We start from the raw sequence: 25,757 nt of genomic DNA on the forward strand, positions 1-25,757 counted from the left end.
AGACCAGTAATCACAGATATCATCAATTATGATTAGAAGATGGTCATGACTATTGCCACCGAACAAGGCACAACCGAGACTACTTGGAATGGAGACTGTCGATACGGATTTGAGCATGAAGCTCTCATTCATTACACTAACAAGGGGCGTGCCCGATATGATAATAAACAAAACGCCGATTCTCCAGACCGGTTGTGACCTCGAGGAGGAACCTGCCTCTTGAGGTATGCAAGCTGACGGCAACCCCGGTCTAGAAACAAAAATGGTGAAAATGATTGAAACTGAAAATAAGGCACGAGCTGGAAGAGAAATCACTTTTTGACCCATACATGAATTGAAATCTTTTTGCCTGACACTAACAAAACTCCAAAGAACGTGACCGACATTGAAAACACAAAACTCCAATGCAATGGATTGATCACACGATCGTTCATCGACTTCGTAAATTTCTGATGCGTCTTTTCAATATTTGAGGCAGACGACGCCTTTCTGGTGTCATATACATCTCGGTATATGACATACAATGTAAAGTACTCGTGATTACAGTCACAAGTCACTGAGTATCTCATCCGTGTCAATTAAGCCCTGGTCGAGCTCATTCTGAAATTGTGCAAAAGATTTTTTGAACAAATGGTGGCTAGCTCTCTGCTGCCCTGCGCTCACGGAAGTCGATAGTGTAGTTTCTTGGATGTTGTTGGATGGAAGCGGGTCGAAGCTAGGCCACTGCACCTTGCTTAAATCACCACTGGGACAACTTTGGTAGAGCTCGAAAGCTTGCTGTCCATGCTCATCGTCGCCGAAGAATTGTATAAGATCCTCCTGATCCTGATCCTGTCGATGCATTGCAGTCAAAGTTTGAGCCGGGCTTGCCTGTGAAGCGGGGCTGGATGAAAGTGGAATGTGGTTGCGAAGACGACTAGGGGTTTTAGGCCTGCTTCTTTCTATCACCGGCTGGCCTCTAGCAGTCGCTGAAATGGGTTTGATTGGTGGTAAATGGATTGTTTCGTCGTTGACACTCTGTTTGGTGGCAGCGTAAAGAGAGCGATCACGAGGCTCATTTGTAGCCACGCCATTGCTTGATGCGCCCGTCGCAGTCTGTTGGAAGACTTGCTGTGTTGGATGCTCCGCGGGTTTCTGAACGGATGGTTGCTGACGAGGTTGTTGGACTATTTGTTGTGCAGGTGGTTCAACGCGTGGTTGCAAGATAGATTGCTGTGCAGGTGTGCGCACAGGGGATGGGTGAGCAACGGGTTGCTGAGCAGGTTGCGACACTTGAGGTTGTGGGAAGCGGTTCGTATGGGTTCCTAAACCATTGTTAACGAGATTGTTCCAAAGACGTCTTTCAACTGCCGCTTTGCGTAGATCTGAGATTGAACCAGATTGTGGGAAAGTTTTAGGAGAGGGTGGCATGGGTTCCATTGGGTGCATAGGCTGCATGGGATAGACGGGTTGCATGGGTTGCATGAAGGGATTCTCCAAGGGTGGGGGCTGGGTTCGCAAATCCGGGGTTGGATGATATGGGTTCAAATGGAATGAGGGTGCTGCATGTGTCATACCCTGAAACATTTGTCCACTATAGACTGTGGTAGTTGGACGGTTCCAACCAGGAGGCACAGGAGCTTGCCAGTGTGTTTGTGTAGTCGTGTTTGTGGACGGTAGTTGGACGTTCAATGATTCTGGTTCTGGTGGGAGGAGTCGGGCTCTCTTCTCTGGAGGCCGAGCAGTGGGAGCTGAAACAGTAGAATTTGCGGCGACGGCGGCTTCACGTTCAAGTTCGCGTCTTGAGTATTCCTCGGCCTCTTCAATCTCATCGTCGGAGTAGGTGAAATAATCTAAATCCATGCCGTAGCTGCAGCCAGCAGGATTCGGAATCACGTCTGGAGAAGGTGCGCGTTTGCGTTTGTGGCTTCCGGTCTCTGGCTCTGCCTGGGTATCAGCATTTTGAGGTTCCCCATTTTGAGGCTCTCCATTTGTTTTGTTTTGATCAGTCTGCTCCGTTCCTGGTACTTGCGAGTTCTCTTCTACGGTAGCAGTAGTTTTTCCGCCTTTATCTTCTTGTTCGCCAGCCTTCGCCTTTTCTTCAGACGAGGGTGCAATTCCAAGGGGTGATGGGATCGGGGGAAATAGGCTGTATGTCATATCCACATCGGCATTCTGAGTGCTGTGGGATTCGGTACTTGGGACCGCTGCGCCATCAACACGTACTATTGTCGCACCACCACCTGCAGCTATTAAGTTTGATGCGAAATTAGCAATGTACTCAATCAATGAGATATTACAACTTACCGAAGGGAACAGCTTGGTCCGGAGCTTGTCGCACAAAAGGGACAAGTCGTCGCCTCACAGACCCAAGGAAACTGCGAAGACCCCAGTTGTTCGAAGTTGGAGTCTCGACTGGTTGCTTCTCGTCTTCATGGTCTTCGACGTCGAATTCGTCTTCGAATGCGGGAACCTGGAAGGAACTCTGCATATTCTCTGGAATTGGTCCTAGCACCATATGGCGCTCCATTGCCTTTTGTGTGATAGCATTACGAGCTTCTTCCTCTGCGGCTTCTCGTGCAGCTTGTTGAGCTTGCTCTTGCTCTCGGAGGTTTGTCACAGCTTCATCTAATTGAAATATTGAAGATTGGGCGCTTAATCTTTCTCCGTTCGTAGCGCGTTGTCTTGCCGCTTCCATAAAACTGAGCTTTTTTCCAGGATTAGTAGTAGGAATGGGACGACGCTTGTTGCGAGGGGTTTGGCCCGGTGGGGGTCTGGTGCGACGACGTTGCGCCATGGGTGGTCCATCAGTACTATTTTCGTCGTTGTTTGATTCCAAAGCTCGCTTCTTGCCCTTCTGCTTTGCAGAGAGTTCTTTTTTTTGCTGTTCGGCTACTTGTGCGGCTTTGTCCTTGGCCGTGGCCTCAGCTTCTTTCTCGACTCGAAGGCGGTCCTCTTTCGCTTTCGCCGTAGCAAGTATACCTTCCGCACATATATTTGTTAGCACTATGTTCAATGCATGGATCGTTTCATTAGACATCAAGGAGCGTAGATCATGGCCTCGCACGCATTCCATCTTCACGACACCATCGTAGCAGCAAGGACAACGGATTGATTCGGCGAATGGCTTGGTACCGTCGGTGGTCTGGCGATGAAGAACGATTTTCAAAGCGGCTTCGAGGATCTCGTCTTCGGCAAGAGAATAATTGGTTTGATAAGTAGGGTAAGAATCAACATCTGTGGGAAGCGCTGGTACACCTGTCTCGAAAAGATTTTCCCGTGGCTCGCGTCGGCTTTTCAATTCATGAAACCTACGTCTGACGGTTGAAGATGATTGCTTGATACTCTTCTTGAAAAATTTGAGAGCGTTTCTGACGGACGCCTTTTTGACTGGCGAACCGAGGCTTGACACACTTCCCAGAGAGGTGATGGAGGAAGCGTCAGATTCGCTGGCGGACCGTGCAGTGGCGGGAGCAGGCGACGTAGTTGAGCCGTTGTCCTGTGCTGCATTGATTCCTCGTGGTGTCTGAAGAATAGGCACTTCACCTTGATTTTGAGGGGTCTCCTGGGTCCAATGGGATTCCTGGGTAGGGGTTTGGATATGAGTTTCTTGGGTAGCAATCTCACTTTTGTTTTGAATTTTTTCCTGGGTTATCTCCTCTGTCGCTACAGCCGTTGCCTTCTTCGTAGGCTTGCGACCACGCTTTGTCTTCGTGTCGGTTGCTTTCTTGGTATCAGCGGATGCTTTCGTAGGCGTAGTTGTAGGAATCCTTCTCCTACGACGTGGGCTTTCAAGCGAAACGAGAGGCGATTCCACCTCTTGGGCTTGCGCTTGAGCGCGTGTGCGAGGCATGGTGAGTCTTGAAGAGCGTCAGATCCGCGTAGACATCGGCGAGATTGAACAATTGAGGTGAAATTGTTGTAAGAAATTTGTGGAGAAAGGTAGACAGGTTATGAATGGGTTGAAAAGGAGCTGTTTTGGGAGCAGAGAATATTGTGTTGTGATGGGAACGAGTGTGTAAACAAAGACTTGAACTTTTTTTTCGGACTCGACAAGAGTCGAAAAAGATGAGTCTGTAGTAACGTTGAAGCGATAAATATCGTCTTGAAGAGAAGGAGAAGCCTTTGAAGGTCCTAATATGAAGATGGATAGAAAGCAATTGAGATGAACGAGAGAATAGAAAAGAATGTAGAGCGAGAGAGGAGGGGTGGATGGATAGAGGAAATAATCAAGCTTCACGGAGTTAAGAGAGCAAACGAAAGCAAACGAACTTACCTGAGTCGAGGGTCGTGTTTCTGTGGCGGGCAACGATAACAACGACAACAACGCGTCTTTTTCTTTGTTGACGGATTGCCCCGTTACAATACAGTACCGAGCAAACAGCCAAACGAGCAGCGCGGTGAGGTTATCGACATGGCAGAACAACAAGCGTAGACAACAAAAAAGAGATGAAGAAGTTGGACATCGGCGGTGCTGGCAAAGGCAGGAAGTGACGTCGGCAGAATAGCGCGCCAGCTATGATTGGCGCGGAGGGCCTTACCGCCCCGGACGTTTGGGGCTTGCAGTTTGCAATGTTTGCACCGTTCTGAGCGTGGTTTCAGTTTCGATCAGGGTTAGGGTGAGGATTCAATTTATTTCCCGAGTCGGTAATAGGATAATACTCCAAAACACTAACCTCATAGAGCCCGACCAGCGAGATTCAGTCTAAGAAAATGTGCTCTCGCATGACCTGCCTGGTACTCATTGATGTTCCCGCTAGAATTTGATTTTGACTGACATACGAGTTACTTCCATCATAACGGATTATATAACGTATGCATTCTAGGATGCTCACTACTAGGCACTCTCTAGGGGCTTGTATAGGCGATGCTCCCATAAGAGTATGAGTCATTCTGTAACTTGACGCTGAACTGACATCTATGCTGTGTGATTGGCTTGGGTATATGAGTCACTAGGTGTGCAATCAATCCTTAGATCATAGTTATACACGTATGTTACTTGAGTGTTTTACTGGGCTCGGAAAATTTACCTTATATAAAACGGAAGTGGATTTTTAGCCCTAGGTGAGCGATGGTCAATATCCATTTCTCAAATGTCTCGACATATCTCAAGTACGACGTCTTCGACGAATAGACTTCACCTCTCAGATGAAGAGGCTTTTGCAATCACAGTGTCACCAGGTGCACTGTGGAGTTATAGCCAGCAGCATCTTCTGAACCCTCCGAAAGCCTTTCTTCAGGTCACAGGTTCCCACTTGGTAAAAGACGGGTCCGCACAGAAGTCGATAATAGATTTTGATATCTGGATCGATTGCTCGGAAGACAGTGAACTGGAGTGGATACAGATCAAGGAGAGCGCTGGTATCGTCACCTACAGTAGATCATCCGCTATAACATCGGAACTCGACAGCCCGCTTGGTCAATGGTATCAACAATATGCCAACAATCTATCACAACAACATGGGTAAATCATCACTCGGATCTGGCAAACAGATGTTACCGCTAACATGATTACGCAGCTTTCTATTTATTAAAGAAGTTTCACAAAATGATAAGGCAATCATATCAGCTCAAATAAAACTGCTTGCGGATGGGGTTAATTACGGAGGCACTCTTACGACTAAATCTCATGATCTGGAAATTCAGATCGATGTACCACCTATTAAATCGTCTTCGATCGTTTATCAAAAAGCCGAACTCAAGAGCCGCTGGAGTTGTAAATGGCCATTCACTGAATACAGTCAGAATGTGTCGGAAGAATTATTACATGCTAAGCACCTGCAAATCGCAATGGTCAATCAACTAAAGGGTTGGATTACCCTTGGAGATCTACCTCCACAGAAGGGAATGTCTCCGCTCCGCAGAGGTATAAGAATGGGCAATCGCGAAATTGTTTTCTCTGACACTGTGCCCACTGAGACTGGAAATTATACACGCCAAACTGTAAGATTTAGCAAGTGGGGCTGCGATGAGATCAGTACTTAAGTCAATCGAGCCAGGAATTTTACCAAACTTCGGTGAACTTGTATTGTTTTTCGAGTTGAGGAAAGTCATCAATAGTATAGTAAGTCGTAGTTCATAAACTAACGACAGTGAAGACAATAGTCCCTCTCAGGTCTCTCAGGTACTTAAAGGGGTATCGTTTCTATACGAGCTGGATTATCTCTCAACTAGATTTTCAACAAGTCATCTACATATGCATGCCATCTCTGCCTGACTATGGCAATGCCATTGCTCTCGTGTCCATTACATGGGCTTATGATCAGATAGATTGCTTGTATGCTCCTCTTCTCATGCTGGGGTGTCTGTACCGAATTGCCGATACCCACACACATAGGTATTTGTGGCCGTAGAAAAGGCAGGTTCCGACATCTGGGGTAGCTAATGCCACCAACTGCATTAATCGAAACACACCTACCAGGCCAACCTCAGTCTTCCACTACTAGTAAGATAGCTGGATAATGAACTATCTAGAGATTACCTAGGTAAGTAGCGAGAGTCACGGTGCTGATCCTGCATTACTAATACGACGTCATTGAACCCAACTTCCAAGTATGTCCTAATGGCCATCAATGTAGCTTGGCATCTAGCTATAAGGCTGCTGTCTCCCGCATCGTCTCACTTGACTTCTCCTTTCTACATATGTAGTCATATTTGGTCGCTCGTAGTGACAGACTCGACATGACAACCGTAACTGCCATCACCCAACAGCCCGTAGAGGCGTTTAACACAGAACTCGGCGAAAATGAACCTGCCGTGTTTGCAACCAGCTACCCAGAAGGAGGACGCGACGCATGGCTAGTTGCCATAGGCTCCTGGTGCTCAATGACTGCTGCACTGGGCATGGTCAACTCGGTGGGTGTCCTAGAGGCTTATGTATCAACCAATATCCTGACCTCGAGCTCGACTGACTCGACCGGTTGGATTTTTGGAATCTATGTCTTCGTCTCGTATTTCTGCGGCGTACAGGTTGGTCCGATCTTTGATGCTCGCGGACCACGCGAGTTGATGCTTATTGGGACTGTGTTTCTTTTGGTTGGCACCTTTACTCTAGGGCTTTGTACAGGTGAGCATTGCTTTTCAAGGCAGAAATTGAAACCGGCGCTAACCTTATGATGCAGAATATTATCAATTTATCTTGGCCTTTTCCATCCTCAGCGGAATTGGGAACTCATTCTTGTTTACACCTGCCATGGGCGCCATATCGCATTGGTTTGACAAACGACGCGGCGAAGCAAGTGGTTTCGCTTTCACGGGCAGTGGCTTCGGCGGAGTCCTCTTTCCGCTGATGATTCAATCACTACTCCCACGAGTAGGATGGGCCTGGTCAACACGCATCGTCGGCTTTGTCTTTTTACTCCTGTGCACCGTTGGCGTGGCCCTTTGTCGAAGCCGCCTGCCGCCCAAGAGAGGGGCCGCCGCTTCATGGCGAGTTATGATGCCCGACCTCAGCATTTTCTCCAAGGACGGAACCGGAGCTATGGCCGTGACCACTGCTGGTGTCTTCCTTCTCGAATGGGCCTACTTCGTCCCTCTGACGTMCCTGCCGAGCTATTATTTGACTCGACAGGGTCTTGCGGATACAGCGGCCGTCACTGGAGCAGCAGCCTTTGCCTACCAGTTACTTGCTATACTCAATGCCGTGTCATGCGTCGGCCGCTACCTTATTGGACATATTGCCGATAGAGCAGGCCGCTATAACACTATGATTGTCTCCAATCTAATATGTCTAATCTCCGTAATATCTCTGTGGCTACCCGACGCACTGGCAGACTCGCCTCCGAGCAAGGCTTTATTGATCTGGTTCGTTGTGGTATTTGGGTTCGCTAGTGGTTCCAATGTCAGTTTGATGCCAGTTTGTATTGGACAGTTGTGTCCTATCGAGGATTATGGCAAGTACTATGCCAGTGCCTATACCGTGGCTAGTGTAGGCTGTTTGACGGGTATACCTATTGCCGGAAATCTTATAACGGCTACTGAAGGAGGTCGACGGGGCTACTGGGGTCTCATTCTGTTCACTGGTCTAAGCTACGTAGCGGCATTTGCCTGTTTTCTTTGGGTGCGAGTTCGAGCAAAGGGCTGGAATTTAAGAACAGTCTGGTAGCGAGACTCCCACGAGGAAGTCAAAAATATATACACATATACCCATGGATGTCTGTCCAGTTAACGGAGCTATGCTGATGAAGGCATCGGCCTCCTCTTTTATGCATCAATATATTTTATTTTAAACCGTTGACATCGCCAACATTATTGCTGGATGATATACTGGAGCATCACCTACTTTGTCCCGTCATCAAACGTGATACTACTTCCTAGTTCTATCCTAACATGATCTATAATGCGCGCTACCCTTTATCCTAGTTGATCGGGCAAGGTCCCAAAATGGCATTCGCATGGCTAAGCCTCAAAATATGTCGACTAATCTTGCGGGAGCCTTGGAACCTGCAAGGTTCATCCTGGAGGCCACCCTATCATCAGACCACATCAATCAATACGTTGATGTCTAACTCAATTGCCTCACGAGGTAGTGATGCTGATCAGTGACTTCCTCGACCGAATAGACCACAGCAGTGTGATCAATCTAGCACGCGTGAATAGAGATTTTTCATCTATCTGCACTCCTTCTCTTCAGGTTCGGGTTCTCGAATTTTTCGAGTGCAACGACGTCTGGCATCCCAAGATGGCAACTTGATCGATTCTGATACTCCTTGGGCCACGCTCACGGAAACTCTGGTTGCTACCTGGTCGTGGTGAAATTGTGCCGTTGGAAACACTTCATCACCTCAGCAAAAACTGCCATGTCCTTGAAAAGCTTTCCACAAGAACTAGTCGTTCTCGACGTGACATACAAGTGGTGTCTAAATATAAGGTCCTTCCATTGGTGCAAGACCACGACTGAAAAGATTGTTCCTGAAACTCGAAAGGGAAACAGAAATGTGGAAATTGTATTAGTGGGCCTTTATGCCGAGGATCATGAGGTGCCTACGCTTGCCCTAGGGATTTCTCATCCGGATTTGAACAGGAGGGTGGCCCCTAGTATATTACCATTTGCGTTGCAAGTTTATCAGCGCGTGTGGCCAACGAAGAATGAGCATTGGTGGGATGACTGGCATAGCTTTCTGCTTGCGTTGTCTACTGAGGATAAGATAGACTGCTCAAAAGAATAGTACATCGGCTCTATTCAGTGGGTATCTAAGAAGGATCTTGAGGAGAAAGTAGGAATATGGTAGTTAGAAGGACACCAGGGCACTGAATCCGACCATTTAGTCAAACCCCTTGAATTCATCTTCGCTCCCATCGGCATTAGCATTTTGCGCTGCTTTGGCAKCCTCTCGTCGTTTCTCAGCCTCCTTTCGTACATTCTCAATCATTGCCTCCGTCTCCCGGACTTTTTGTTTCTCTTCTTCAGTCATCTTATCCCATTTATCTCGGTCACGACGTGCTCGTTTCCGTTCTCGTCGCTGTTCCCTCTCTTTCCTCTTCTCGAGGTTCTGACTCCAAGGCACACTTTCCCCTGATACCGCAGGTCGTTTCTTTGTGTTTTCTTCTGATCTCGATGCTTGATATTCTTTTAAAGCTTCAAGGCGATGTTTTTCTCTTTGTTTGTCGGCATATGCGTAGTTATCCCAGTCGAGCGCCACGCCTAGGAATTTATCGCCCTTGAAGTTCCTTAATTCAGGCATCTTAGGCAGTTTCAACAAACCCCAAGCATGACCCAATGCTTCCCAGTCTAGATCAGCCACGCGAAAGATACTACTGGCTTGATGCTTGCTGTAGCTTCGCAGCCAGCTCACAAACGCCTTTTGGGCTTTGTCATGGTACGATCTGTCTGATAACACGGTTTTCCGCACTATCTCTGTCGCATTGCGGGCATCTTCATCAGTGATGTTGAATGCCGGGTTTTCGTATAACGTGACTGGCGTCTTTCGAACCTCGAGGAACGGGACATAATCCTCTTCGCGACCTGGTGAAAGAAGGACGATACTCAGACCCCGCCGACCGGCTCTACCGGCTCGTCCGCAACGGTGAATAAACGCCTTGGGATCAGAAGGAGGGTCTACTTGAATGACGAGATCAACGGATGGGATATCTAATCCACGGGCCGCAACATCGGTGGTCAGGAGTACTGAAGGTGTGACGGAGTTGGTGAAGCGAGTAAAGTTCTTTTGTCGGACATTGGCCGGATGTTTCCCATGTAGTGGTATGACGGTAAAGTCGTTGCCGAGGATTAATGGTACTATATGTTGGAAGTAGTCGACAGCTGCGCATGTCGAGAAATATAAAATAGATTTTTGGGGCCGAGGCTCTAATATGTCCAGGATGTTTTTGACGGCGGGAAGTTTGTGTGTAGGAGGTGTGACAAGATATGTCATTTGTAAGCTAGGGTCTAGGTTAGTGATTTGAGGTATTACCCAGGTGGTGTGAACAAACCTAGCAGGAGTACGCTTTTCTTCCACTCCAGACGCTCCGCGCACTTTCACTGCAATCTTGACAGGATTTCGCAAGCCGACTCGAATGATCTGATCCAAGGCTTCGCTCACACTAGCACTAAACAAGCCCGTTCGTCTTTGTTTCGGAAGTCGCCCAAGTATTTTCGAGATGTCGTCCTTAAATCCAAGATCTAATAATCGATCGGCTTCATCGAATACCAACATCTCGAACGAGGATTGAGGGCAGTGTACGTGAGGCGACGAAAGAAGCTCGAGAAGTCTACCGGGAGTTCCAACGAGCACATTGGGCGACCTTTTCAGGAATTGACTGAGATCCTCGGCGGGTGTTGTTGTTCCACCTAGGAGGAGCTGTGGAATGACTTTCAGTGTAGATGATGGGTATTTTTTGACGCCTTCCTGTGTCTCATCGGCTGGKTTAATGGCGGATGCGGAGGGGCCGTGGAACTCCAAAAGAGACAGGAGGACATTGTAGATTTGCGAAGCGAGTTCCCTGTGTGCATAGAATTAGCCTTGAAATGATGCCACCAGGCGACTATGATAATGCACTCACCTCGTTGGCGCAACAATGATAGACCCAATATGATGTTTTTTCATCGGCTCGTCCAACCGCAGCAATTTTTCCACAATCGGTATCAAAAATGAGAGAGTCTTTCCGCTACCCGTCACAGCTTCTACCACGACATCTTTATGGCTCATGAATAGTGGAATGGCAGATGCTTGTACTGGGGTCATGCGGGCGAAACCCATTGTCGACATTGCTTCCAGAATCCATTCTGATAGCGGCGGATCGAGATTCTCCCACAACCTCCCAGTTGACGCTCGAGGTTTTGGTGCCATTTTCAGGCTATAGGAGATTTCCGTTTGAGACAGTTGCCAGGATGTATGAGAACGAGAAATGTTGTTGATGTCGCATGTCGAAAATTATCTCGGGCGGTCTTTTTCTGCCGTCGAAAATATTGCTTTTGATTGGTGGGGCCTGTCTGGGGTGGCTGATAAGATAAAAAAAAAGCATCTCTGGCTCTCGGCATCTTAACAGCCCTGCTATAACGTCGATCACATCCTACGATATATGTTTTCGAGTCTATGATTGCACAATTCATACGGAAAACTCAGAAGACCTACTTAGTTCTTTGCACTCCCGATTGTGATCAGTTTAATTGCGTGCATCGAATCCATCACGTGACCTGGAAAGTGCCGGAAGATCGGCGTTGCATGTGATTTAGGCACGATTCAGCCAGAAGAAATCTTAAAACTGTTCACGAGGCTCCTACTCACTCCAACTCATCTTTTTGAATCCTCCTTGTTTTTCGGGTTGGTTTTAGGGCGAATGTCATGAGCTAGTGCTTTACGGTGCTCGCCTGACTGTTTTCTCCTTATATCCCCGCGTTGACCCAGCTTATCACTAGCTGGCGATATTGATATCCTCAAACCCACCAACAGCGTCAAGCACAATAAACCGCCAATATTCAGTCCCTAACTCCCGTTCCGACTCTCCTCTCTGCTCTACTCGCAAAGTCAAAACCCGATCGTTGCTGTCCCCACGCTCCATCCCGACTTCTGCATCGGACAGCCAACGGTGTCATCGCCCTCCCGGCTCTGCCGCTTCTCCTCCCAGACGCGGTGGAGATGTCTTCTCCGCGTGTACCGGCTACTCCCCGAGTCATATCGCCGTCGCCTACACCGTCAGACGCATCAGAACAAGTAGATGGATACTTTGCTCCTGTGACGCGCTCGGCAGCTCGGCGGCAGCGTCTGAATAATGATACCCAGTCCATCCCCGAGGAGGACCAAAATGATGACTCTGACTATCAATCGCGATCCGGTCCACGGAATCCATCGTCACGATCCGGAGCACCAGGAACCGCCAGAAGGCGCGGCTCTACGAGAAAGACACCCAAACCAGCAAATTCGCCGGTAGTCAAATCACAGCCATTAGTCGGGGCCAACGGTAAACAATCATCGTCAAACGGTTACCTCTCTCCATACACAAGTCTACAGGACCGCTGGCGAGACCTGTCAAGGTCACCTTCACCACTGGGACTTATACCGTTACATCAAGATTATCGTGTTTTTATCCACAAGCATGAAATACCGCGTAAACTACTGCATGTTTCTATCGGATTCATGACGTTGGAGTTTTACCGACGCGGTATTCAAACGTTTGAAATCACGCCGTGGCTGCTTTCTTTGCTCATCCCTATCGCTGCTACCGATCTACTCCGACATCGATATGAGCGAGTAAACCAACTTTACATTCGTTCACTGGGCGCCCTCATGCGCGAATCCGAAGTCAAAGGTTATAATGGCGTTATTTGGTACCTTCTGGGTGCATTCATTGTGCTGCGCGCATTTCCCAAGGACATTGGCGTTATGGGAGTTTTATTATTGAGCTGGTGTGATACCGCTGCATCCACTTTCGGTCGTCTGTATGGCAAATACACTCTCAAATTACGCCAAGGAAAGAGTCTTGCCGGCACAGTCGCCGCGTTTTTCACTGGTGTAGCCACTGCACTCTTTTTCTGGGGCGCATTTGTCCCTAGCGTTGGAGCATTCCCTAACGACCCCGAAGATGCTTTCATGTTCAGGGGTCGACTCAACTACTTCCCAGAGTCGATCAGGAACCTAATAGGTTGGGCCGGCAGTGATGATCAAAGCAGTATCATCACAGGCCCCTTGGCGCTTGGTGTTATGAGCGTTGTTTCCGGCATCGTTGCTGCCGGAAGTGAATTTGTTGATCTTTTCGGTTGGGACGATAATCTTACCATACCCGTATTGAGTGGGTTAGGGTTTTGGGGATTTCTCAAGTTCTTTGGTTGACTTTGGATCTAGGCGCATATATTTTGTAATTAGACTTGGTAGATATTGTATTTAGCACATGATGAACGACTGTCCTCTCTATGATCAATTTGGCTTCCAAAGTTCATATGTCTCAAGTATTTTAACTTATCCTTTACCAGATACAAGCTGGCGGTAGAAAGTCCAGGGACAAAAGCGTACTCTGTCATCTTCAATTCTGAGGATTATGTAGATCATGTCATTAAATCATGCAACTGCCTATATAGACGAAACCCTATATCCATGGATGTTCATGCCCAAACGATCCAACGAAAACTCCCGAAAGTTATCCCAACGCCTAGAAATGCTTATACGGTGTTACTAAACAGATAGACCAGAATGACCGAGTGCTTGTAAAACGAAAACAGTCACCTCATATCCAAGAGACTGACACGTGCAATTCTCTTCTTCTTGTCTTTACCCTTCTCGGTGTCTTCGTCATGCTCTTGTTGTGCTTCGTGGGTTGCAGGGTGAGTTTCATCCTGTTCGCAAAGATCCAGGGTCCAGAATCCTTTGTGAGTTCGTATTACCTCTGTAAGAGTTTTGGGAGGCTGCGATTGACTCTGATCCGGCTCCTCGACCTCGACATCGACTTTGGGTGGCGCTTGCTCAATAACTTCGAGATCGATAACTTCAATAAATTTCTTTACTTTTGGTTCACCTTCCTGCTCTTGCAGGGCAGACGGTTTATGTTCATCCTTGAGCCGAACTGCAGGAGCTTTCGGCGATGGCACAGAAAGTGGTTCGTTAGACTTAGCTGCTGCCTTTGACCTAGGCTTTCGCAATTTTTGCGTATCATTATGTGTCTCAGATTCTGGACTCTTGACTGCAGGAGAAAGGCTGAGCAATTCAAATGTCGCCTCTAATGACTTTTCGCTGCTGGATTGTTTTGCCTTGATCCTGTTTGAGCGCCGAAGTTTCGGGTTAGGGGATACGGCTGAAGTCAGAGGATTGACCCGTATGGTTTCGATCGCGAGAGGCGAAAGGCTGCCAGCAGCCGTGTAGCTAATTTTGAACTTTGTCGGCGATGGTGAATGCAATGGAGAGAAAGTAACAGAACCTTCAAGCTCAGAATCGAAGTCAAAACTGTTCGAATCAAATCCGCGAATAGATGGAGGATGTCTAAAGCCTGAGTCTCGCACATCACTGTATCCATCTCCTATGCTGCAGGTTGCAGAAAATTGACTAGCAAGTTCATCTATAGCCAGATCTGACGGCTTCATTGATTGTTGACTCTGCTGTGGAGATTGACTTGAAAAAATCCCTATATCAGATATGGCGTTATATTGACTGCTGTAAGTACTTTGACTTGAAGATTGCTGTGGCGATGACGATAACCCTGCGGCGTCCAGGATGTGAGCCTTCTTGACACTGTTCATGTCACTGCCCGGTTTCGTGACAGTTGTGTAACGAAGAATACCACCCGGCTTCATGCTCGGATCAATTACCTTCTTCCTAGTCGTCATCTTCTTTGGCGCTGGCTTCTTGGGAGCTTTCTTCTCCGCTTCCTGCTTCTGCCAACGCTCCACTACATCTGGGATTCCCATCTTTGCCACAGTTTCAAATACCCAGATCTTCTCCGGCTCGAACGGATTGTATGGATTTTTGGGTGCATGGAACTTCGGTGCTTGGTCTTCTACAGGTGCGGCTTCGCCACCTGCATCATCTTCATCTTCCACTGGTTGAGTACTTGGTTCAGTAAGCTGCGACCACTCTGGAGGAGGATTAGGTTCTTCCGCCTCTAAATCCAGCCCGACAACATCGGCAGGTATCATTTCCACTTGAACTTGGGAAATACAGCCTGTACTGAAATGCATTCGACTGCGGTATATCCTCTGCAGGACAGGCAAATCTGGATTCGGGACATAAGATCCGTAGCCAAACGGGGCAATTGGAGATCGAGCAAGTCGAAGTCTGGTCAGAATCAACGGTTCTGCCAGATTTCGCACCAACTTTCTCGCTCCCGAGCGGTATTTCCAATCAAAGTAGTTTGCAACAAAGTGTCGAAGTTCAAGGGCATTTATCTCGTGGTCCCAAGCTCCGACAAGTCGCTGGCGCAATAGCTCAATGTCCCGGTTTTCGGAGACAATAGGTCTCGCATAGAATGATAAGATTTGCCGATCAGGAAATGTATCTGGGATTCGGACAGCCTTGTGCTTTGATTGGAAATAACCGCTTTCATTCTCATCGAGTTCGTATTGGAGCCGCTCCCTCCATTCTGCGAGTTTGGCCTCCACCTCGTCTTCGCTGGAGTATATGATATCAAAAAGGTCCTCACCGAATCCGGCTTTCGCAATCTCACCAGCGAGACCAGGACCGCATTTTGTGACACCGGATGGCAAGTAATCTCCACCGCTTAACATTGCAAATAGAACCATACCCGCCCGGCTCAGTTTTACGTTAGCCTCAACGTCAAGCTGTGATTCGGTAGTGTAGCAATCGATATGAGTGGCGGCCGAGGTTCCCGTTGAACCCTCTTTTGAGAAATTCATGACCGTAAGGCCAGATCCAAACATCAAAGTGTCGATATCATTGCTCATGACTGCATCCACAACCCCCGCTTGCTGTAGTCTTGCGCATTCGGCCTCCGCTTCCCCCGGCGCATCATGTCGTGGAAACTTGAATAAATCTATCAAGATTTTAGACAGGTTGATTATCGGCGCGGAACCATAACTGCGAGCTGTTGTTGCTTTTCCCCGCTTAAATGGCGGCTTTTGCTTTCCATCGTAGACGAAGAGGGGATGAATTGGCAAGGCAAGGAGTCGTATTAATCGGAAGAACAGGGTTCGGAGTTCTGGATTCTGTCCGCCTCGACCAGCTTGTAGCTGGAAAAGCCAAATAGAGATATCAACGGCAATTCGGATAGGGCGTTTGGAGACCTCCAGGTGTCTGATTGCGAATCTGGACAGAGCGATTCGATCGGCGTTTCCAATTGCTTTGCCGAGTCTGTTTACTTGTCAGCTGCTAGACCAAGACTGAGATCTCCCAGTACTCTGAGCATACCCTGGAATCCCCATTGTAAACTATGTTCCATTCATATCCAAGAAATCAAAAAAATGGAGCGCATGCAAATGCCAAAATGTCACTGTGGCGAGACGTCGAAATTGGCAGATTTGGGGAAGTTGTTTTGATGCGGAAACTGCGGCCTGGCAACGGAGCTTCCACCAATCACATTGACCTACCTCCAAGTCTACTTAGCGCATTGAATTTCACCTCCACATTGACAGGCGAAGACACGATTGATGAATGACAAAGTATGGTTAAGCTGGCAACTTGATTCGGTGTTGGATATTGAGTTTTTAATTCATTGAATGGCCGGGTGCTATCGACAATGGCAACAACCGAGTCCCGACACGCAAGCAAGTCCTCCATATCAGCCCTCGAAGCAGCGCGGGCACGAATACGCAAAGATGACCAGTCCTTCGAGCCTCGCACACCACCTCATCACCGGAACCGGTCGATGGTCTCATCCTTTGGCTCCTCATCTTCGCCGTTATCATCATTCCGCAACGAAGAAGACGCTATAATCCTCGAAATGGGCGCTCGTTCCCTGCGCGCAGGATTCGAGGGTGAGAGTACGCCCATGTGTTCTGTGAGCTTCGGGCCGGAAGAGTCAAGAAAAGTCGGCGATTATCGAGGCTGGGCCAAATTAAACAAGAGCACAACAGAAGGAGAAGGTGTCAGCTTTTTGGATGCAGAGGAGTGGGTCAAAAACCACGAGTTGTGGCGCATGGATCTTAGGGAGGTTGACCTGGGACTTGTGGAAGATAAACTTGAACGTGCAGTACGCGAGATCTACAATAAGTATCTCTTGACGGATGCAGGAAATGCGCGTCTTGTGTTGGTCATGCCGTCCGTGATGCCGCATCCTTTGCTATCGGTTGTCCTTGAAACATTGTTCGATCGCTGGAGATTTCCCTCTATTACGCTTCTACCGTCTGCTGCCATGGTAGCTGCTGCTGCGGGAGTGCGTGCAGCCTTGGTGGTCGATATAGGCTGGGCTGAAACGACGGTCACTGCTATTTACGAATACAGAGATATCGCCTCAAAAAGGAGTACTCGAGCAATGAAAACACTCATGCAACATATGGGGCGGATGCTATCCCATCTGGACAATTCGACGCAAGAAGAAACGAAAAAGGCCGGGAAAATATCAGTCAATTTTGAATACTGCGAGGAAGTCGTGAGCCGGTTTGCGTGGTGTAAATCCACAGCAGAGGACGAGAACTTGAACAAGCATGTTTCAATTCCATCACCTTTGAGTCCCGACTCAGGATACACAGAGGTTCCATTTTCTCAATTTGCAAAGCCGGTCGAAGCCAATTACTTTGCTACCGGTACCGACGAGCACGAGTTTGACGACGACGAGACACCAATTCACAGTTTAATCTACAATGCCTTGTTAGAGCTTCCGCCAGATATACGTGGAGCTTGCATGTCTCGTTTGATATTTGTGGGAGGCGGATCGAGGATACCGGGTATCCGCCAACGTATATTAAATGAAGTCTCATCGCTGGTTGCAGAGCACGGGTGGGATGCAACAAGGGGACGTGCTGTGGAAGAGCAGCGAAAGAAATTACAAGAGCTCAGAATTGGCCGAGAACTTGAACATGCACCCGAGCAAAAAGTCGACACTACAGACGAAGCGCACAAGGCATCACCATCAGAAGAGAAGAAAGACGAAGAAATTGATTTCGTCGAACAGAGGATCCGCCGCAATCAAGCCCGAAACAGCAAACCCTTCATTCAAGGCCAGTTACGTCAAGTCGAATCTTTGGGAGCGTGGGCGGGCGCCAGCCTTATCACAAGTCTCAAAATTAGAGGGCTCGTCGAAGTTGAGCGCGAAAAGTTCCTTCGTGATGGATTGGCGAGTGCAAGCAGAGATTTGGATGGTCACCATCAAGTAGCGGATCGACGGTCTGGTGTTCGTTCGTCTGTTATAAGTGATCGGTCGAGCTGGACTTTGGCGGGTTGGGGATAATTTATCTATTGTTTCACGTACTTCTGATTTTTAAACCTTCAATCTACGATACCCTTTTGTTCTCCTATGGCATCATCTTATGTTTAACAGTGTATTGATCATAAACTATTGTATTGCGATACTCTCAATAACTCTCAGCTTATTAGATACATGTTGAAGTCCGAAATCCCAAGGCAGGAATATCGGCACTCGGTATACGGCTAGGGCTAGGCATAACGAACCCTAATAACTTTGGAAGTACCAATGGTAAATGAAAGGAGAGCAGCCGACGAGTTTATGGGCTGGGACGATGCCTCTCGAGCCATTGTCGATATTACTGTCTGTCCGAGTACCTAGGTGCCATCTACACTACGTTCTCGGTCAACATACTCAAGCAACTTCAATAGTGTAGCTCTAGAGGGTTGGGAGTATGGAAGTACCCTTGAGAGACTAATTGGAACAGTTGAAATGAGTCTTCAGGCGACTGCATTCTGTACATTAAGTATATAAGAGCGATCTCGTCTCATCTTGAGCACATGCTACCACATAAGATATATTAACATCTAAATGTTTCCTTCAATACAGCTTAAAGAGTACCGAACTGGTAAGTAGCCAAGTTCACCACTGGTGCATCAGCAGGCGAGAAAATCTCCTTCTGAGCCCACTCCGGCTGGTTGATAGCGTCAATCCAACCCTCGGTCTCAATGACGATACAGCCATACTTGTTCACGTAGTCCACGCCACCTTTGCCAGCAGCCTCGTTACGAGCCTTCTGTGAGGCCTTGATGGGGATGGTACCATTCTGGCCGTTGCAGGTGTAGATCTGGTGTGCGACCTGATTTGTCGCGACGTCGAGGGTGATACCCGTTGCTGGGGAGGAGAGGTGGATAACAGGCACAGTGGCACCGTCCAAGTAGTAAGGAGTGCGGTCATTGATGAAGCAGGTGTCAACACCAGTGCAGTTGAAGCCACAAACGCCCAAGGCGTGATCAAAGTCGGCGCCGATCTCTTTGCCGGCTGTGTAGTCAATTGCACCATCGAAGGCAGTGTCAACATCGAAAATGGTGCCGTTGGGGACTAAGATGTTGTCGCCAGCGACCACGCGGGTTGCCAATGGCATATGCAAGGTGTTGTTGAGGATGGTGGGCTCTTGGAAGGCATCCAAGTTCCAGTAGATGTGATTTGCAAGCATGATGGGAGTTTTTTCGGTCAAGGACAGAGAGACAATACGAGAGGTCAATTGAGGAAGACCCTTGGGGTTGACCGCAGTCCTAAGAGCGTCGACGGTAAAAGTGACGTGCGTGAGCACATCGCCGGGGAAACCCTCCCATCCGGGATCGTACAAAGAGAATGTGATGCTATCGTTCGCCGATGCGGCCACAGTCCAGTTGCGCTGATCGTAGCCCACGGTGCCACCGTGAAGGGTGTCGGCGCCACCGTTCTCGTTCGTGGGGATGTGGTATGTCTCTCCATCGATGGTGAACGTGCCATTCTTGATACGATTGGCATAGCGACCAACCACAGGGCCGAAATAGGTGTGATTGGTTTCGGAGTCGTGCAAATAAGTCTTCGGGTCGTCATAACCAACGACAACATCTTGGATTGTCCCATTGCTGTCGGGGACATACAATGCCACCAGACGCGCACCGTATCCGATGAAGGAAGCAGTGATATTGGTCGCGGTGATGTTATAGATCTTGAAAGGATCTGTAGTGGAGTTACTCTTGGGATTGGAGCCACCGAGAGCTGGCAGCGCAAACAGCGCCGCCGCGGAGACGTAGCTTGTGAAGCGCATCTTGTAGATGACCGTGACAGCAATGCCCAAAAAAACAAGAGCGTAGATTATCAATGCGGCAAGCGACAAGCGAGGTCTAGCAAGTTTCTTAAAGTAAAAGGAGATGAAAGAGCTGAGCTGCGAGAAGCGACCCTGCCCGGTCGCAAGGGGCATTCCAGCTTTTATAATGGAGAGATCGACTAGCTAAGCTTCTTCCCCATTGCTGCTGGCAAGTTATTTTCCCGCTTTCCCCCTCTCCTCTCTTCGTGCCGGTTAAGAGGCGGGGAAATAAGCAGCGGTCTGATTTGCTCGAGGCCGATGCGGGGATATTGAGCAACAAAGAGGCTTAAGGGAGCGGATGTCGGATTCTCGACGTAATATGGCAGGGATGGAGCTGGCGATGTTTATTGCGCGGATCCGGGGTTGGTCGTCGGTTGTTACTGGGGGAGGACGAGCAGCTAGGCCTGTTCGGTGCTAGTCCAAGCCAGCCAGCCAATGGAGTCTATCTGAGCCGGTAGCCTGGGCCAGCAGCAATGTAACGTGGAGAAGTGCTTCTTTCATCACTTCACTACTATAGTACACACAGGATCAGAGCCGGTGCTTTGGGAGCAACGAGTGAGCTCTCGGTCCTGGTTGTTGGTCAAGCTGAGTCCCCTAGGATGCTGAATGGCTGAGCGGGCAGCACATGGCATCACCATCTCCTCCGACAAGGCAAGGATTGACATGCACGGCACACACGGCTACGTACTCGGTCATGTCGTATCCTGGTGTTTACTACTACTGCACTTACCACGTAGTCGCTTACTACTTTGGAGCTATGAGTCTCTTTTCGCTGAATTCACCGAGCCTAGAGGAATCAGGCTATGATCGGCACCACAGTGGTCAATAGCCTGTTGCTGTAATATAATTATACTACGTAAGTCTCTGTGCCGTGCTTGGAGACTGCGATATTAATTCCCTCCTTTGAAAGAATTACCCGAGATTGCTTCTTGATGGAAAAAAACCATAAAGGGAGGTCGAAATAATATCCAGTCATGGATGAGTTATTCCGGGGGGCGCAAGCCTCAAATGTTAAGGCTGGCTTAGCCTCTCTCCGCAAAATCAAAATTAACCGAACGAGCCGAATGACGACATGAGTGAGAGTCGAGAGTGAAAAACATCCACGTTTGTACGCTTATTAGAGCAAATAATAATGTGGTGGTGGGCTAGCCACGTGAACGTTGCTGTTTCCTTGCTGCAATGCGACTCTAGATGCCACATGGGACGTAACAAGCTTTGTGTAGGCTCGCTGGGAGATCTGGCACCCTTCGTTGCTACTTTTGCTTGTTCTTGCTTCTACCAACGTAGCAGAATGGGAGAACCAAAGAACAAGCTTGGGAGAACAGAACGTGCGTCAATTGTATCACGTGACACGCTAGCCGCTTCGGGACTGGGCCCTTCACGGTCGCGCCTGCCGTATCGGGAGAGTTGTTTATCATGTTTTGGTTGGCGAGACTTCGACATGCAACCCACGCTATTCACCTTTCCATTCTGTACGAGTCTTGCATTAGACATAGCTTTTCATTGCAATGCTAGGATCCTATCCTCGGTCTATCGCTCTCTCCAAATTCTCCCTCTGACGGTACGACTGTCCCGCAGTGGCGCCAACCGACCAACCGATAATCTGCGCTGGACGTAATGTCCTCCGTGTCTTCGAGCGCATCATCGCCTGATGCACTGGGTCCGGAAGGGGATGCGCTATATCTCATTTCATCACCAGTCCCGGAATTCAGCGGGCGACAAAGCTGGGTTCCGCCGTACACGATCCAAACCCCCCGGAGGCAAGAACGGGTGCCTCGACGGACGCCCAGACAACAGAGCTCTCAGACCATGCGCTTCAATGATATTATATTACCGACGAGTCCGCATATGCGACAACGATCAATGTCCCCAACAAAAATGCAGTCGGAAGGCAATCTGAGTCCGTGGAGAATACGAGTGACAGTGGAAGCCGAGCACGAAGATGATGAGAACAATCAGGATGGACCGCGGAAGAAACTCAAACCTTCGACTGTCACAACCAAGGTACCGTTGAAAGATGAAGAAAGTAACCCGCCTTCAGCGAAAAAGCGAAGAGGTCGCCCGCGCAAATCGGACGCTCGCGAAAAAAGTCTCAGTCCGATCAAAGGAAGTCCAGGACGAACACCAAAGCAGCAGCCCCCCGACTCGGTAAAGCGACCGCGTGGACGTCCTAGAAAAAGTATGCAGAGTGAGCCTGTCGCGCAAAGCGTAGAGGCGGTAGAAAGCCCTGTGAGGAACAACATGAAATCTGCTACGCTCGATGGAGTCATCGAAAGGGAACCTCCCGCGCCGTTCATGACTGCCGATATGGGGCCTCCTTCTGATGCATCGTCGGAACCTGATCCTTTCCTAGATATGGCCGGCTCAGGAGCTTTTGAAGAACAATCGCCACATCCAAATTCCTACCGTTTCTCTCCGCCCGTCGTCTTTGATTTGGCGGACTCCCATAGTGCGAAACCTGCACAGCTTGACATGAGCGCGCAACAAGCGACACCACAAGCCTCAGTCTCTCCAATTCGAGGACACACAGGAATAACTCCCCAAAATACTTTATACGCAGGACATACTCCTCGAAAAGTCCGTAGAAGCTATCCGACTCCCACGTCATCATCACTCGTTGATGGGAATGCAGAACACTCGACAACAATGCGGCAAAGTAATACCACACATTCGATCGCAGATCCGACTGATGTACATCACGATTACGATACCATCATGGAGAGTGAGGATTTTAGCATGGTCTCACTAGACACTCTTCCATCTGCGAAGCAAGCTGGACTGAGCTCTATTCTCGGCTCATCTAAAGGCAGTCGCAAGCCTTTCGCTGAGAAACACAATGGGGCTTTTACCGAGAATACAAACAGAAGGACTACAAAATCACCTCAAGTTGTTACCAGTCATGTCCTTGAGCCATCTATAACACCACAATCCAAGCCTGTGGGATTGCTCAGCGGGCATGAATCAGATGATCAGGTTGTGCCGGTTGCTATCGACACATATGCCATTAATGCCTCGGTACAGGAGCCGTCAATACAGCCGGTAGTTGAAAAAGATAGGAAAAATTCTCTTAGTCTCGCTCGCACAGTCCGACTTGGCTTGAGCCTGCATGATACTTTGATTCATCAACAACGTTTTGACACGGAAGACAGCGACGAGGAGGAGGAAGACCTAGCAAGCGCTGCCGATAGGTTGAAGCGTATATTCGGCGACCTTGATATGGAGTCTCAGCGCCACCTTCAAGCTGGTCTCAGATTCGGTGAACTTGTGGCGCGTGGAACGATGAGGTCTAGAAGGCTACAAAGGCAGAAAGAAAGGCAAATGATTGAAGCTCGTGAGAGAGAAAGTAGCGTGGGAGAGCCTATTGAAAGTCTACAACAAGCTGACACCTTCTCTGATGATTTACCAGAAGAAGAGGGGTTGTCGGAAGAAGAGGAAATGTCGAGAACTCAGCGGCTGGAAGTTGAGTGGCAGCGGGAGCGTGAACTCGTGAGCCGTCAGATTGATATGGCAGGGTCAGACAATGTAATTGTGCTCGACAGCGACGATGTTTCAGTAGGTAACAGGGTTGAAGATCAGGTCTACAAGCAAAACGAAGTAAACGAGGAAGAGGAAAGCGAGAAAGATGAAGATTATGGAGATGTCTGGCAAGAGGAAGCCAGAAATCATGATTCCAGCTCTAACAGACATTCAACGTTCGCATCATCTATGGACGAAAAGAGAGCATCTACGACGAACCGTAGAACAGGAAGTTCTTACAAAAACACTAGTCAACGCTACGACTGGGATCCAGACAATGGTGAGATACCACCACTTGGAAGGTCGCGAACGGCACAACTACGTGAAGAGGAAGCTGATTTGTCGCTTCTTTTGAAACCTCGCGATACCCCAAAATCACGCCAATACTATGGAAACGGCCCTCGTACGGCGTCAAGTCAAAGACTTCGATCCGATAGAAGCTCTAGATATGGTGGAACCAGTCGCGATGCTTCGTCTCCGATCAAGCGGTCTTCACTGGGTACTAGTCGGGTCAACGATGAACCTGAAGATATTAAAAATGATATCGGGAGGGATAACGAAATTTTAGATGACGACGATCTATTGAAAGAGCAAGAAGAAGTCGAAGAAAAAGACGAAGATGACGAAGATGACGAGGAGCAGGAACATGGCGAGTACGAAGATGAAGAGCAAGAACATGACCAAGACGATGACCGTGAACGTGATGATGTTTTCATTACAGAAGAGAGAGAAGCTACGGACGAACATACCTCATTCGGCCACTCTGTTACAACACCAGACCAGTCAATGCCTGGACCCAAACAATCATGGTTTCGACGAATTACGAACAACTTTACTCCAGGCTGGTGGACTGCATCAAAGGAGGTGCCTCTGGACGAGTCTCAAAGCCCGCCTTTTCCAATAGACGAGCGAACACCAAGTCTCAAACGCTCTCGTGCGGCTAGAGATGCTGAAGAAGCTATGGAGATGGAGCAGATCACTCCGGCGATTTCTACGATACAATCAAGAATAAAGGGGCGCCGGCTCTCATCGTTCTCGTCGCCAAAGGCTCTAGCGACATCGGGCTACTTTACAGATGGGCATTACGTTGCCTTGAAGCGTCTTTATTGGGAAGCGAAGCGATACCCCGAACGCTTTCCGTACCATCCAACTTCGCACCGGGACGAGATGCTCGGCGATTCTCTGTGGACGTCCGACGGCGAGCACGGTCTACCAATTGCCAAGATCCAATTCGGGATACTCGATCGGTTCGTCTCCGAATTGATAAGCGCTGATATCCGGAACGGAGGACGCGGTCAGATCGGATGGACAGAGGATGACCTGCACAAGCGTCTGTTCAGTATCATCGTGGGCGATGAAATTCGGCGGGAGCGAAGGCAGCAGCGACTGTTGAACGAGATGCGTTAGCTCGTACGACGCACCATTCTTTCTATTTAGACTCATTTATCTTCGGGATGGTTGCGTGTTTTTCGGATGGCGTTTGAGATGAAACAATCTATGATGCAAACGAGATGAGATGGCTACTTTATGCTTGATACCATTGTTATTATTTTGTTTTGTTCATTATTCTCTGGAGTATATCGATAGCGGTTCTTTAACAACGTTCTTTGAAGGCGCCGTTGTATTTGTGTCTTTGTTATAATAAACTCATTGTGTTTCGCAGAGCATGGTCCAAGAAGTCTCGGCCAATGTTACTGATTCAGGGTATATTTGATCTAGATATCGCCTGAAAATGAGTCGAGATAGCCAATCAAGTATTTACGAATTGGTCTATATGTATAGCGTAGCATACATCGCATAGCATGACATGGAATGGTATAAATGCCACCCCAGGTCTGGGCGAGCGACAGATCCGCGCAATCAACGCTCGTATAACTCACCATCCCTGAATCGTCCTGCTATATTACCCCTTGTGTGTACGCAGTAGCTGTATAAATTGTTGTATTATTAGAGATAGATCAGATTTGTTCGCACATGAATCAATTGATACATTTTGGACCTTCGATCATCATCCCGCGAAGAGCGGTTAATCAAAAATCATGTCCACCAGCAGGCTAGCAGGCTAGCAGCAAAAGCAAATATAGGTAGGCACATTAGTACTACGTACATACAGATTGATAACCCGGAGGACGCCGCGAGCACTGGCTAAATGGTGGCTTGTTGCTGCCGGAGACACCTCCAG

At 48.5% G+C, this 25,757-nt stretch overlaps 8 protein-coding genes across 8 annotated transcripts; 4 read left to right on the forward strand and 4 right to left on the reverse strand.

The window, feature by feature from the left end:
- Nucleotides 1-546: 546 nt before the first annotated feature.
- Nucleotides 547-3,832, reverse strand: BHQ10_000873 (uncharacterized protein; the record flags this gene model as incomplete). The annotated part of the gene is made up of 2 exons (XM_040881567.1): nt 547-2,228; nt 2,287-3,832. 2 exons carry the CDS (start codon nt 3,830-3,832, stop codon nt 547-549), a joined length of 3,228 nt encoding a protein of 1,075 aa, XP_040729378.1.
- A 2,828-nt stretch (nt 3,833-6,660) lies between these two features.
- BHQ10_000874 (uncharacterized protein) lies at nt 6,661-8,083 on the forward strand (the record flags this gene model as incomplete). The annotated part of the gene is made up of 2 exons (XM_040881578.1): nt 6,661-7,045; nt 7,101-8,083. The coding sequence occupies 2 exons, from the start codon at nt 6,661-6,663 to the stop codon at nt 8,081-8,083; spliced, it is 1,368 nt and encodes a 455-aa protein (XP_040729379.1).
- Nucleotides 8,084-9,242: 1,159 nt separating this feature from the next.
- BHQ10_000875 (uncharacterized protein) lies at nt 9,243-11,267 on the reverse strand (the record flags this gene model as incomplete). Its single annotated transcript, XM_040881589.1, has 3 exons — nt 9,243-10,359; nt 10,411-10,920; nt 10,981-11,267. 3 exons carry the CDS (start codon nt 11,265-11,267, stop codon nt 9,243-9,245), a joined length of 1,914 nt encoding a protein of 637 aa, XP_040729380.1.
- A 789-nt stretch (nt 11,268-12,056) lies between these two features.
- BHQ10_000876 (uncharacterized protein) lies at nt 12,057-13,247 on the forward strand (the record flags this gene model as incomplete). Its single annotated transcript, XM_040881600.1, has 1 exon — nt 12,057-13,247. One exon carries the CDS (start codon nt 12,057-12,059, stop codon nt 13,245-13,247), a length of 1,191 nt encoding a protein of 396 aa, XP_040729381.1.
- A 386-nt stretch (nt 13,248-13,633) lies between these two features.
- BHQ10_000877 (uncharacterized protein) lies at nt 13,634-16,282 on the reverse strand (the record flags this gene model as incomplete). The annotated part of the gene is made up of 2 exons (XM_040881611.1): nt 13,634-16,211; nt 16,269-16,282. The coding sequence occupies 2 exons, from the start codon at nt 16,280-16,282 to the stop codon at nt 13,634-13,636; spliced, it is 2,592 nt and encodes an 863-aa protein (XP_040729382.1).
- Nucleotides 16,283-16,596: 314 nt separating this feature from the next.
- BHQ10_000878 (uncharacterized protein) lies at nt 16,597-18,246 on the forward strand (the record flags this gene model as incomplete). Its single annotated transcript, XM_040881622.1, has 1 exon — nt 16,597-18,246. The coding sequence occupies one exon, from the start codon at nt 16,597-16,599 to the stop codon at nt 18,244-18,246; it is 1,650 nt and encodes a 549-aa protein (XP_040729383.1).
- Nucleotides 18,247-18,811: 565 nt separating this feature from the next.
- BHQ10_000879 (uncharacterized protein) lies at nt 18,812-20,173 on the reverse strand (the record flags this gene model as incomplete). The annotated part of the gene is made up of 1 exon (XM_040881633.1): nt 18,812-20,173. The coding sequence occupies one exon, from the start codon at nt 20,171-20,173 to the stop codon at nt 18,812-18,814; it is 1,362 nt and encodes a 453-aa protein (XP_040729384.1).
- Nucleotides 20,174-21,676: 1,503 nt separating this feature from the next.
- BHQ10_000880 (uncharacterized protein) lies at nt 21,677-24,982 on the forward strand (the record flags this gene model as incomplete). The annotated part of the gene is made up of 1 exon (XM_040881645.1): nt 21,677-24,982. The coding sequence occupies one exon, from the start codon at nt 21,677-21,679 to the stop codon at nt 24,980-24,982; it is 3,306 nt and encodes a 1,101-aa protein (XP_040729385.1).
- Nucleotides 24,983-25,757: the final 775 nt, after the last annotated feature.

The sequence above is a fragment of the Talaromyces amestolkiae genome, assembly GCF_001896365.1.
Source record: "Talaromyces amestolkiae strain CIB chromosome Unknown scaffold1.1, whole genome shotgun sequence".
NCBI lineage: Eukaryota > Fungi > Ascomycota > Eurotiomycetes > Eurotiales > Trichocomaceae > Talaromyces > Talaromyces amestolkiae.